Source organism: Thamnophis sirtalis, unplaced genomic scaffold, assembly GCF_051295495.1.
Source record: "Thamnophis sirtalis isolate CommonGarterSnake01/CBP01778 unplaced genomic scaffold, rThaSir2_p1.2 scaffold_6, whole genome shotgun sequence".
NCBI lineage: Eukaryota > Metazoa > Chordata > Lepidosauria > Squamata > Natricidae > Thamnophis > Thamnophis sirtalis.
Window position 1 is genome coordinate 6556123 of NW_028261386.1, and position 12225 is coordinate 6568347.

Below are 12225 nucleotides of genomic sequence, written 5' to 3' on the forward strand. Positions count from 1 at the left end.
TACATTCTTCTCCCTTTGCTTTCTGGTTCTTTGGTAACTGACTTCATGGCAGCCATTTTGTGACTCCACTCGCTGCTGTTAAGTTTACACATAGTTTTCATATCCGTAATGGTTGCAGTGTATCATGGATGTTTGTGGCCATTGATCTTGTGATTCCTCTTGTACACTTTTTTTTTTTGAGATTCCTTTTTGTACACCTTTAAGTCCCGACTGTGGCAATTAAAAAAATCAAAATAAAGACCCAACCTCTATTATTAGGTCAGTGTTTCTCAACCTCATCACCTTTAAGATATGTGGATCTATAGAGCTGACGCGGTGCAGTGGTTAGAGTGCAGTACTGCAGGCTACTTCTGCTGTCTGCCAGCTGCCTGCAATTTGGCAGTTCGAATCTCACCAGGCTCAAGGTTGACTTGGCCTTCCATCCTTCTGGAGTGGGTAAAATGAGGACCCAGATTTTGGGGGGCAATATGCTGATTTTGTAAACCGCTTAGAGAGGGCTATTAAAAGCACTGTGAAGCGGTGTATACAAGTCTTATTGCTATTGCTAGAATTCCCCAGCCAGGGAATTTTCTCAAAAAGTAAAAAATTAAGTTCCTCGAAAAAATTTGGCCACGTCTTTTAACCAAATACTTTAATCATACAAAAGAAATCCATGACACTAGTCCCTCACATTTAGAGGCATTTAATTGCTGAAAATCTTAAAGGTTGACCGATTCACACAATACTTTTTTTTTCTACATCTTTTGAGGAAGAAGGTTTTGCCATACACTCCATGTTCTATATAAGACCAATATTTCCAAAAAAAAAAAATCTGCAATAGAATTGACATACATACAAAGACATTTTTACATTCTCTCCCTTCGGTAATAACTCCCAACTCAGCAACCATGTTTTAAATTCATTTATATTTTAATAGTATTAAATTAGCTTAAATTACTTGATTCTTTTTTTTTAATTCCACATTTGAAACCAATCTAAAAAGGAGCAAAAAAAAAAAAAAAAAAAAAAAAGAGACACCACTGCAATATTAATTCCAAATGTTACTCGTTTTTCCCCGTTCAGTCAGATCTGTACAGCAAAAAAGCAATAAGAATTTGCTGATTATTACTCTTCCTACCATACAGCAAGCAGGGGAAAGAATCATGCACAAAGGTCAAAAGTTTTTCACGCATTCTAGTGTTTTAAGCGGTGTAATGATACACCCCAAACTATTTCTCTACAGAGGACATTTTGGTATGGAAAAAAAATTCATTTTGTTTGAAGTTCCCTTTTTTTTAATTCTCCAGTATTATTTTTTTCTCTTGTACAAAATATTACAATGATTTTTATATATATTTACATAGGTTTTTTTTTCTCTTCCAAACAGCTAGAAAACAGTGATGTCTTACAATCAGGATTGGCGATCCATTTTTTCTTTTCTCTGGGTATTCAACATGACCGGGAATTTAAAAAACGCCGCAGCTGTAGTGGTTGAAGTCAAATTCATTGTTTCAGGTGGTCTGCAAAATGAAGGTATCCTGATTTCTTTCACAAACCAAGCCTTAATTAAAAGTGAAGTCACAATCAAACAAGGGGGCAGGTGGGCCTTACCTAGAACCAAAGCGTTCTAGGTAAGGTAGCTAGCTTTTGTGATTAGAAACATGGATATGCCTATTATGTCAGATGTGCTCCCAAGTTTCAAATATTTTATTAATATATTTTTTTGGGGGGGGAGGGGAATTTCTGAATCAAATTTATCTCGTCTATTTCAAGTCAGTTTAATGTCAAGGCAGCAGTCAAATTTCGTTACGCTCAACACATGCCTTAAACCATACACACACAGCCAAACTGGTGCAAACCTCTTTGCTCTATTATTACAATTTTTTCTTTTCTTCTCTTTTCTTCTTCTTCTTTTTTTTTTTTAAACAACTTGACATTTGACCAAAGGGGAAGAGCCAAGTTTTAAAGCTGTGGTTTGTTTTTGTTTAATGGCTTATGGTACAACTCCCTGCCTTTTCAACAAAATGAGGTATGCTATACAAACTGTGGTCAGTCAAATGAATTCATCACAAATCGCTGGTGGAAATAATGACTGATTTGCTTGTGTGGGGTGGGTGGAGGTGGAGGGGGGGGGGGAAGGGGCGGGAAGAAGGACTACAAAATCCTAATTTTGAAACAGTGCCAAAAAGAGGAAAGAAAGTCAAAGGGACGGGGGGGGGGGAGGAGGAAAGAACAGTCCAGAAGATGGGGTTAAGGGGTTTGCTAGTAGCTTTCCACCCACTGAGCAAATCCTCGTTCCACCAGTGTTCGGTTGATGGACACCAACTGGAAGAGAAAACAAAGAGAAACATCAGTGAGTGATTCCAGCAACAACAGGGCAAATGAAGTGATCTTGCACAGTCAGATGTCAGCGTTCCAAGTAATACACCCATAGAAAGCAGAACTCCCAGGCAGGTAGATTCCTCAAAGAACAATTTATTGGGTACATCATGTTGGCACAACTGGTGAAAACCAACACTGAAAGTTCCTGCGGTCTTCACCTAGTTAAAAAGTGAAATCTTCCCCTTCCCCCCCACCAGATCCGTGATGGCAAACCCTGATGGCATGCAGAGCCCCCTCTGCGGGCACACCAGCCGTTGCCGCAGTCCAGCTCCACTGCACATGCGCCTCCCACCAGCCAGCTAGTCTTTGGGTCTCTGCTGTGCATGTACAGGATGCATGTTGGAGGCACTCACATTGCACCTTGAAGCCTTGTGTATGCTCCCCCCCGCCCTTCACCCATTTTTGGCTTCCAGGTTGGTGCAGGAGGCCTTTCCGTACATTTTGGGCCTGGAAAACCTCCTGCAGCAACCTGGAACCAAAAATGAGTGAGGGGAGGGGGCAGGGCGCATGCATGTGCGGGGGGGGGGGAGGCATTGCATTATTGCATTGCATTATTATTGCACGCTTTCAGCACATGACAAAAAAAGGTTAGTCATCACTGCCCCAGATCATTGGTCACATTTTCCAATAGAGGTGCTGACAAGTTGTTTGGTTACTCTGGTTCCACCACAAAACCGCAGACGACAAAATCGCGGTCGACGAAAGCGCGCATTTGACGTCATCACAGCGCGACGAAAACATCGTGCTGTGATCGAAAAATGTAAAAATAAAGCGAAAACCTTACCCTAACCCCCCCAAACCTAACCCTAAACCTAATCCTTAACCTAACCCTAAATCTAACCCTAAACCTAACCCTTAACCTAACGCTAAACCTAACGCTAAACCTAACGCTAACCCTTAACCTAATGCTAAACGTAACCCTAACCCTTACCCTTACCTTTATGTGAATCGGCTTGCTTTAATTTTATTTTTATTTCAATTTTTAATTTTTTCGTCGCGCTGTGATGACGTCAAATGCGCGCTTTCATCGATCACGCTTTTGTGGACCGCGGTTTTGACGGGTCACGGGTTACTCCACTCCTCCTCTTCTCAGCTGCCTAATAGAATGACCTTGGTTCCCACAAAAAAACTTTTTTATTTTGACTACAAAGATGATCTATCTAATTTCCCCCCTCCCTTTCTGCCCCTCTGCCTTGTGGCAACCCTGAAGCTTCAAGGATGGCTTCAGCCAGGTCCGCTTCAGGATTGACATGTCTTAGAGATTCTCAATCATCTAGGTCAGTGTTTCTCAACCTAGGCCACTTGGCTGATGGGTGGACTTCAACTCCCAGAATTCCCCAGCCAGCATGACATGAAATTGCCACCATTGAGAAACACTGATCTAGGTCATTATTATCGCAAAGGTGCTTTTCCAAAAGGCAAATGGACTTTCTTGTGTGTTTTTTTTCCTTTGAAAACATTTCCCATCTCATCTAAGAAGCTTCTTCAGTTCTTACAGGTCGGGGAATGGAAGGATTTATATTCTTTGCAGTCATCTGGTCATTACTACTCTGAGGGTCTGTTGTTAACTCTCTGACAGTTGTTGATGCCATTTGGGCATTTATTTATATGAAAGGTGTCAAACTCAAGGCCTGGGGTTGGATTCGGCCCACGGGGTATTTAGATCAGGCCTGCAGGGTTTCCCTGGAAACAGCAAAAACTCTGCAATCTTAGGCGACCCCTGGGAAAGGGTCGTTCGACCCCCAAAGGGGTCCCGACCCCCAGGTTGAGAACCACTGCACTAGGCCATGTTTTAAAAGAAATTGCAGCTGGCTTTTTGCATTGAAGCTGAACTGATGCCGAATTCCCTTTGAAGCTAGTAGAGAGTAGAGTAGAAAACTGATTTTAGTGAAGCATAATTTCCTCTTTCAGGGGATTCAGCTGCTCAGTTTGATCTTTTTTTGTTGCAATTGGATAATTCTTCAAATCGCCTTGTCAAACAGATTTTGCCCATCTGGGCAAACATCCAGGAAAGGCATCCTGAAGATCCCAACTATGTGTGCCAACAAGCCATGGCTTTTTCAGTTGTAGCCCTCGTGCCATGGAACATGCCCAGGGGTAGGACTGGCCCAGTGGTGGGTTGCAAGCGGTATGCCCCGGTATGGGCGTACCGCTGCCTACTGCGAGCACCGGATACTGTTCCGGTACAGTGCTCTGGAGGGCCCACCCGCCCGCCTTCACCTGTATTTGAGCTTTTTGGCGCTTATGCGCACGGCGCCTGCACGGCGCCCTGCCGAGCAGCTGGAGCGTCACGGAGGCTTGTGGAGGCGTCGCAAGAGGTTAAGGACGCATGCGTGCGCTGCGCAAGTGTGTGCTCGCGTGCTGCGTGCGTTCATGTGGTGGATGCCAGGCCCCGTTGCAGCGGGATCCGGAACTCACCACTGGGACTGGCCCCTGCATCTCATTCAGAAAAAGCTTAAAGCCATCTTATCTTTAACGCATCTTTGAACCCCGAGGCGATTCCTGATTATAATTATTGGAGATGTTTTCAAACTGTTTTTGAGATGTCCTATTTTGTTTCGACAGGTAGTTCTTGACTTACAGCTACAACTGAGCACAAAATTTCTGTTGCTAGGTGAGATGTTTATTAAGTGACTTTTTAGGGCTGTTTTAGGACCTTCCTTGCCACGGTTGTTAAATGAATCACTGCAGTTGTTAAGTGAATCTGGCTTCCCCATTGACTTTGCTTGTCAGAAGGTCGTAAAAATTGATCGCAGGACCCTGGGAAAACTGCAACAGTCACAAATGTGAGTTAGTTGCCAACAGGCTGAATTTTGATCATGTGACCATGGGGATGCTAAAGCGGTTGTGTGTGAAAAGCCCCCATAAGTCTCATTTTTCAGGGCAGCTGTAACTTTGAACGGTCACTAACTGAACTGTTCTAAGTTGAGGACTATCTATTCCGCTCAGAGTTTAAATGAGGCAGTATTTCGGGTGTGTGTGTCTGCATGTAGGTATCTTGTGGAAAGACAGTACAGGTAGCCCTCACTTACTCACTTTGTGACTGTTCAAAGTTATGACAGCACTGAACAAGACAACCTATGACTGGTCCTTGAACTTATGGCTGTTGCAGCATCCCTCTCCCAGTCACATGATCACCATTCATGGTGCTTTGAAGCCCCGTTGACCTGTCTCATTATCATGCGATCGTCATCTGTACACACCTGGTTTCTGACAAGCAAAGTCACTGGGGAAGACAGCAGGAAGTCACAAGTCACAGTTATGGGTTGACTCACTGAACAACTGCAATAATTCACAATAACCGCAGGGAAAAGTGACACAAGCTCAGCACAGTCACACAATGTCTTGTTTAATGACCATGTTGTGTAGCAATGGAGTTTCCAGTCTATGGAGGTTAAGGGAGGACTACTTATGCATGCACGCAGTTCGTAAAATGTGAAGTTTGTATTTTAAACCAAGTCTCAGTTCATAAAATGTGAAGTTTGTATTTTAAACCAAGTCTCTCTAATTCAAATTTTAAAAAAATCCCCCTTCCTTTTTGCCTATGCTTAATTGATGTGCTCTTCCACCAAAGAATATTGGTCATTTCTAAAAAACATATTGCTAAATTTCTCTTTTTTCAATAAAAATTCCACGGCAGGCAGCTTTAACATGCTACACGCTTAGCAGCTGATTTCACTCAAAAATGAGAAGTTCTGAGTTCAATAAATAATCTCATTGTAAATAAAGATTTTTGCCTTTTGATGACAAGTCCATTAAGTGAACGCTAGAGAAACTCTCACCTGGAAATACTAATCTCCTTTGCAGGAGTGTCTAAAAATCTGGAAATTGCCACTCAATTCCTGCCAAACAGGCCCCATTTGGAGGATGAACAGAAAGGCTTATCTTGGTACCTCCTGTTAAAGCTCTAATTTGTGGCTTTTCTCTGCTTTAGCTTTTGGATAAAGAGGAATTTGAAGAAACCCCAAAATGGGGGTCTATCATTCCTGGGTGTGCAGGGCAGATGGATTTCTGTATGCATGTGCACGAACAAGATTCCCCCCCCACGCCCCAAATTGTGTTGGCCAGATGCTTTTCCTTTCTTGAATGTTTTGCAAAAATATAATCAGAAAGAATTCCAAGAAAGGCATCAGCCAGGCTCCCTCAAAGCAGCTGAGATCCTGAGGAGCGAAACCAAGCTGGCTTGGTTCTCCCACATTGTTTGGCGCTGTCTGCGTGGATAAGAAGGATTGGCATATCCTGTGAATGGGCTTACAGGCTCTACTGCTGTCCACCCAAAGAGATGCAGCTAAAGAGGAGACCATCTGCTCATCTAACAAGCTGGACTGAAGACTACAGAAAAAAGTTTGGTGGTGTCCACCTGCCCCCCGGATGACTGGAACAAGGCCAACCCAGAGCGGGCGGGACGTTTGACTGAGATCCAACACCTCTCTGAAGTACGAAGTCTACTTGTTACTCTTTCTACATCTATCCAACAGCCCCTACGAAGAAGTCTACTAATGCACATTTTAGTTTGGTCCTGCTTTTGGTTCAAAATCACCCAGGTCATCGTAATGAGTGATGATTTAATTCCAGGATCATCGTGACATATTATGGACCCGTTCTCCCAAAATTGACCCACATACCTCATCTCCTATCATGCTCCACAGTTGTATTAGTGGCAAGCCCGTTGCACTGTCGTAATTTGTAACCTGCAAACAGAGAAGTCAGTTAATACCTACCAACATTGAATGGTTGTTGTCAGGCCCAAAGAATCAGAACCATTTGTAAAGTGGCAGCATGGAAGATTAATTCAAGCCCATACAGAAGAATTTGGTCAACTAAAGTTTGACCAACTAAACTGGCACAATAGCACTTAGACATATACCGCTTCACAGTGCTTTACAGCCCTCTCTAAGTAGTTTACAGAGTCAGCCTTTGGCCGGCAACAATCTGGGTCCTCACTTTACCCAACTTGGAAGGATGAAAGGCTGAGTCAACCTTGAGCCTAGTGAGATTCGACCTGCAAACTGCTGGCAGCCGGTGATCAGCAGAAGCAGCCTGCAGCATTGCACTCTAACCCGTACGCAACTGCGGCACAAGATACGGGTCAATGGGATTCAGGAGGCATTGGACTAGGATTGTTTGTGGGAATGCAACAATTCTAAACTGATGATGCATTTAACTCCACCTCCCCCCAGCTCTGCCTGCTCTTCTCCTACAGGTGTCTCCTTGAGCCACTATGTTAGTCAGGTTGCAATGGATCTTAAATCTTCCTAGATTGTCACTAACAAGGTCACTAAAATCTTTCACTGAGCTCTGGACAGGAATTTGCCTAGCTTATGGTATTCAGCCTGACCTCAATACCAGGAAAGATTCTGGAAAAGATAACCAAGCAACGAATTAGCGTACACCTAGAAGTAAACAAAGTAATAGCCAAAAGCCAACATGGGTTGGTCAAAAACAGATCATGCCAGACTAATCTTATTGCATTCTTTGACAAAGTGACAAAATTAGTGGACCAGAGGAATGCCGTCGATATAATTTACTTGGACTAAGGTATTTGATAAGGTAGACCATAACCTACTACTAGATAAAGTAGAAGAATGTGGGTTGGACAGCATCACCACCAGATGGATTTGTAACTGGCTGACCAACCGCACTCAATGTATAGTCCTCAATGGAACTGCATCTTCATGGAGGGAATTCCGTATGCAGTGGAGTACCCCAAGGTTCTGTTTTAGGCCCAGCACTCTCCAACATCTTCATCAATGATTTGGATGAGGGAATAAATGGGGAACTCGTCAAATTTGCAGATGACACCAAGATGGCAGGAATAGCCAACACTCCAGAAGACAGGCTTAAGATACAGAAGGTTCTTGACAAACTTGAACATTGGGCACTATCTAATAAAATGAAATCCAATGGTGAAAAGAGTAAGGTTCTACATTTAGGCAACAAAAACGAAATGCACAGGTACAGTATACGTGGTACCTTGCTCAATAGTAGTAACTGAGAGGAATCTTGGAGTCCTAGTGGACAACCATTTAAATATGAGCCAGCCGTGTGCAGCAGCTGCCAAAAAAGCCAACACAGTTCTAGGCTGCATAAACAGAGGGATAGAATCAAGATCACGTGAAGTGATAATACCACTTTATAATGCCTTGGTAAGGCCACACTTGGAATAATGCATTCAGTTTTGGTTGCCACGATGTAGAAAAGATGTGGAGACTCTAGAAAGAGTGCAGAGAAGAGCAACAAAGATGATTAGGGGACTGGAGGCTAAAACATATGAAGAACGGTTGCCGGATGTCTATCTTGATGAAAAGAAGGATTAGGGGAGACATGATAGCAGTGTTCCAATATCTCAGGGGTTGCCACAAAGAAGAGGGAGTCAAACTATTCTTCAAGGCACCAGAGGGCAGAACAAGAAGCAATTGGTGGAAACTAATCAAGGAGACAACTTAGGAGAAATTTCCTGACAGAACAATTAATCAATGGAACAACTTGCCTCCAGAAGTTGTGAATGCCCCAACACTGGAAGTCTTTAAGAAGATGTTGGATAGCCATTTGTCTGAAATGGTATAGGGTTTCCTGCCTAGGCAGGGGGTTGGACTAGAAGACCTCCAAGGTCCCTTCCAGCTCTGCTATTGTATTTGTATTTATAATTTATTTATTTATTGTATTTAAGAAGCGCCCATCTCCCTCACGGAGGGACTCTGGGCGGTGCACAGTAAAATGTTAAAAGCAGAACAAACAGCACTTAAAATTTTAAAGAGGCAAGGAATGTTAAAAATTAATTGAAAGATGAAAAGGAGGGATTTCAGGGTGCTAACCAGTCCTATGACTGCATGCTCCTTGGTGCACCCCAAGCAAGGCTTCAGAGCCACATTTTGACTAGTTTTCGGAAGGCCGAAAGAGTGGGAACCCCCCTCGCCTCTAGAGAGAGTGAGTGTTCCACAAAGTGGGGGTAACAGCAGAGAAGGCTCACTTCCTGAACCCCGCCAGTCAAAATGCTTTAACTGATAGGGTCCACAACATACTTTTCCTGACTGACTGGGTGGAATGGATTGATGTAATGGATCCAAGATGGTTCATAGTCCATAGGTAACCATGTCATACAGGGATTTATAGGTCACAACCCCAGACCTTGAATTGAAGCCAGAATCAAACTGGCAGCCCAACACAACTCATACAGCAAAGGTGTTATATGCACTTTTGCCCACACGGCTAGTTGGGCAGTTAGTACCAGTTGGAGCCTTCCAGATATTTTTCAAAGGTAGAACACATTCAAGGTAAAGGTTCCCCTCCCACATATGGGCTAGTCGTTCCCGACTCTAGGGGGCGGTGCTCATCTCCGTTTCAAAGCTGAAGAGCCAGCGCTATCCAAAGACATCTCCGTGGTCATGAGGCCGGCATGACTCAATGCCAAAGGCGCAAGGAACGCTGTTGCCTTCCCACCAAAGGTGGTCCCAATTTTTCTACTTGCGTTTTTACGTGCTTTTGAAATGCTAGGTTGGCAGAAACTGGGACAAGTAACGGGAGCTCACTCCGTTACGCGGCACTGGGGATTCGAACCACCAACCTTTCTGATCAACAAGCTCAGCGTCGTAGCCCCTGAGCTGCCGCATCCCTAGAGAGCACATTGCCATAGTCCAAATCGTAGTGTGTGAAGAATCGCTTATTTATTTATTTGTATTCTGCCTTTATTATTTTTACAAATATCTCAAGGCGGCAACCCAACACACCTTTCTCCTGTGTTCCTCCCAACAATGACTCTGCGTGGGGAGTTGGGCTCAGAGAGAGGGGGGAGGGACTGGACCCAGTCACCTCGCCAGCTTTCGTGGCTAAAGTGGGACTAGAACTCATCATCTCCCACTTTCTAGCCTGGTGCCTTAACCACTTAGACTCAGTTTGAAGTTTATAAAGTTTAGTCTACATCAGGGGTCTCCAACCTTGGCAACTTTAAGACTTGTGGACTTCAACTCCCAGAGTTCCTCAGAGTTTCTTCCGCAAAGCTGGCTGAGGAACTCTGGGAGTTGAAGTCCACAAGTCTTAAAGTTGCCAAGGTTGGAGACCCGTAATATAGACTTCAAATAAATTATAAACTTCAAACTGAGTTTGAAAAGCTAAGGGCAGGCTTAATGGCAAATGTTGTTGGAACATAAATAGAATAGAATAGAATAGAATTCTTTATTGGCCAAGCTCTGATCACTGAGAAATCAAAAAAATTGGAGTCTACAAAATTACCATTTCTTACTCATTTTGACATTCACTTTCTCCTCCCTCATTAATGGGAAGAAAAAGGATTTCTCATCACCAATGCTTTTCCCCAGGTTTAATCAAGTCAAAGGAGTTATAAGCAACCCACCAGATGTTACACTTACCTGTGCAAGTAAGGGTGTGCCCCTGGTCATTTCACTAACAGCCGTGTCAGCTTCAGATGAAAAGTGATCATCATCTTTAACAGAAAAGAGGGGAGAGAAAGAATAATTATTCAAAGTGGTCCCTGAATCCAGAACCAAATTAAGCAATACAGAAACCCTCCTGAATCTTTCCACTGGGTTATTTGTGCCTTTTATGGGGTGGTGGTGTTGGGGAGATGGGAAGGAGGAAGGAACATGAAACAACTTAAAAAAATTACCCAAAGCATGAAAATCACCAAAGAAAGCAGAAAAATGTGTTACATAGAGACTACAATATAGCATATACTAGAGTCTCCACATCTTTTCTACATAGTGGTGACCAAAACTGAATGCAGTATTCCAAGTGTGGCTTTACCAAGGCCTTATAAAGTGGTATTAACATAAACAAATGGGCAATAGAATGTAGAAAGACAAACATGGGCGGAGTCAAGAGGATAATCAGCCCAGAGTCCATACATTCTCACAAACTAAGCCCCACCCCTCTTGAATTCCGTTGCCTTTTATTTAGTGCCAATTTACTGCTAAGCCATTTGTCGACTATCTTCTTGTTTATAGGCATTAGCGATAAATCAGCTTAACTAGAGTTTAACGTGTGGTCCTGATTCTTTGTGCCTGACACAGACATATAATCACCTGAAAAAGGATTTCTCCACCTGTGGTTTTCTCATTTCCTCTACCTGCATGTCTGAATGTTGCCCTGCTCAACACCCAAGTTTACCTTGCAGAAACAAGTAGAGATGCGTTGGGGAAACCCTCTTTCAGAGGAGGCCCTGCTTAACGTGACTCTACTTCTGTTCCCCATTTATTTATTAACTAATGTATTTTTCGGAATATAAGACACACTCCCCCTCCCCCCCCAAAATGGGTGGAAAATCTGTGCATCTTATACCACAAATATTGCGGCGGTGGAGGGAGGGGAGGGGAGTTGATGCAGCGCCAATCAACTGTTCTAGGATGGGCTGTGGGGGTGGCAGCGAACAGGCCGCAATGGTGAACGGGTGGCGGCAAACGGGTCAGATGAATACCAGATGGATATTGGGAGGCAGAGGGAGATTTTTTTCTTCTTCTTTTCCTCCCCAAAAGCTAGGGCCTCTTACAGTCTGAAAAATACGGTAGTTTCATAAGGCGGCCCACCCAATATTTTTTACTGTTGCCTTTTTGTTACATTTGTTATATTTGTGCTGATAAATAAATAAAGGGAGACTAGTATAGATCTATTTCAAGCTATTTAGCTCTCATCAGCTAGCCATACCCTTGCTGCCTTAGAGGCAATAGAGCACAGGTTCGATTCCCAGCAAGGGTATGGCTAGCTGATGAGAGCTAAATAGCTTGAAATAGATCTATACTAGTCTCCCTTTATTTATCAGCATAAATATCACACACACACACACACACACACACACACACACACACACACACACACATATAATAAACAAACACAGGAGAACCCAAAGGTGAT

The 12225-nt window shown here is 43.4% G+C and overlaps 1 protein-coding gene across 3 annotated transcripts in view; it reads right to left on the reverse strand.

The window, feature by feature from the left end:
- Nucleotides 1–666: 666 nt before the first annotated feature.
- Nucleotides 667–12225, reverse strand: part of AKAP1 (A-kinase anchoring protein 1) — a 74159-nt gene continuing 62600 nt past the window's right edge. For all 3 annotated transcript variants that reach the window (XM_087717161.1, XM_087717163.1, XM_087717162.1), the window contains exons 9-11: nt 10728–10801; nt 6987–7052; nt 667–2304 (exon numbers count right to left, since the gene is read on the reverse strand). In XM_087717161.1, the coding sequence (XP_087573287.1) occupies nt 2242–2304; nt 6987–7052; nt 10728–10801 (203 nt within the window). In that variant the 3' untranslated portion in view covers nt 667–2241. The remainder of the gene's footprint in view (nt 2305–6986; nt 7053–10727; nt 10802–12225) is intronic.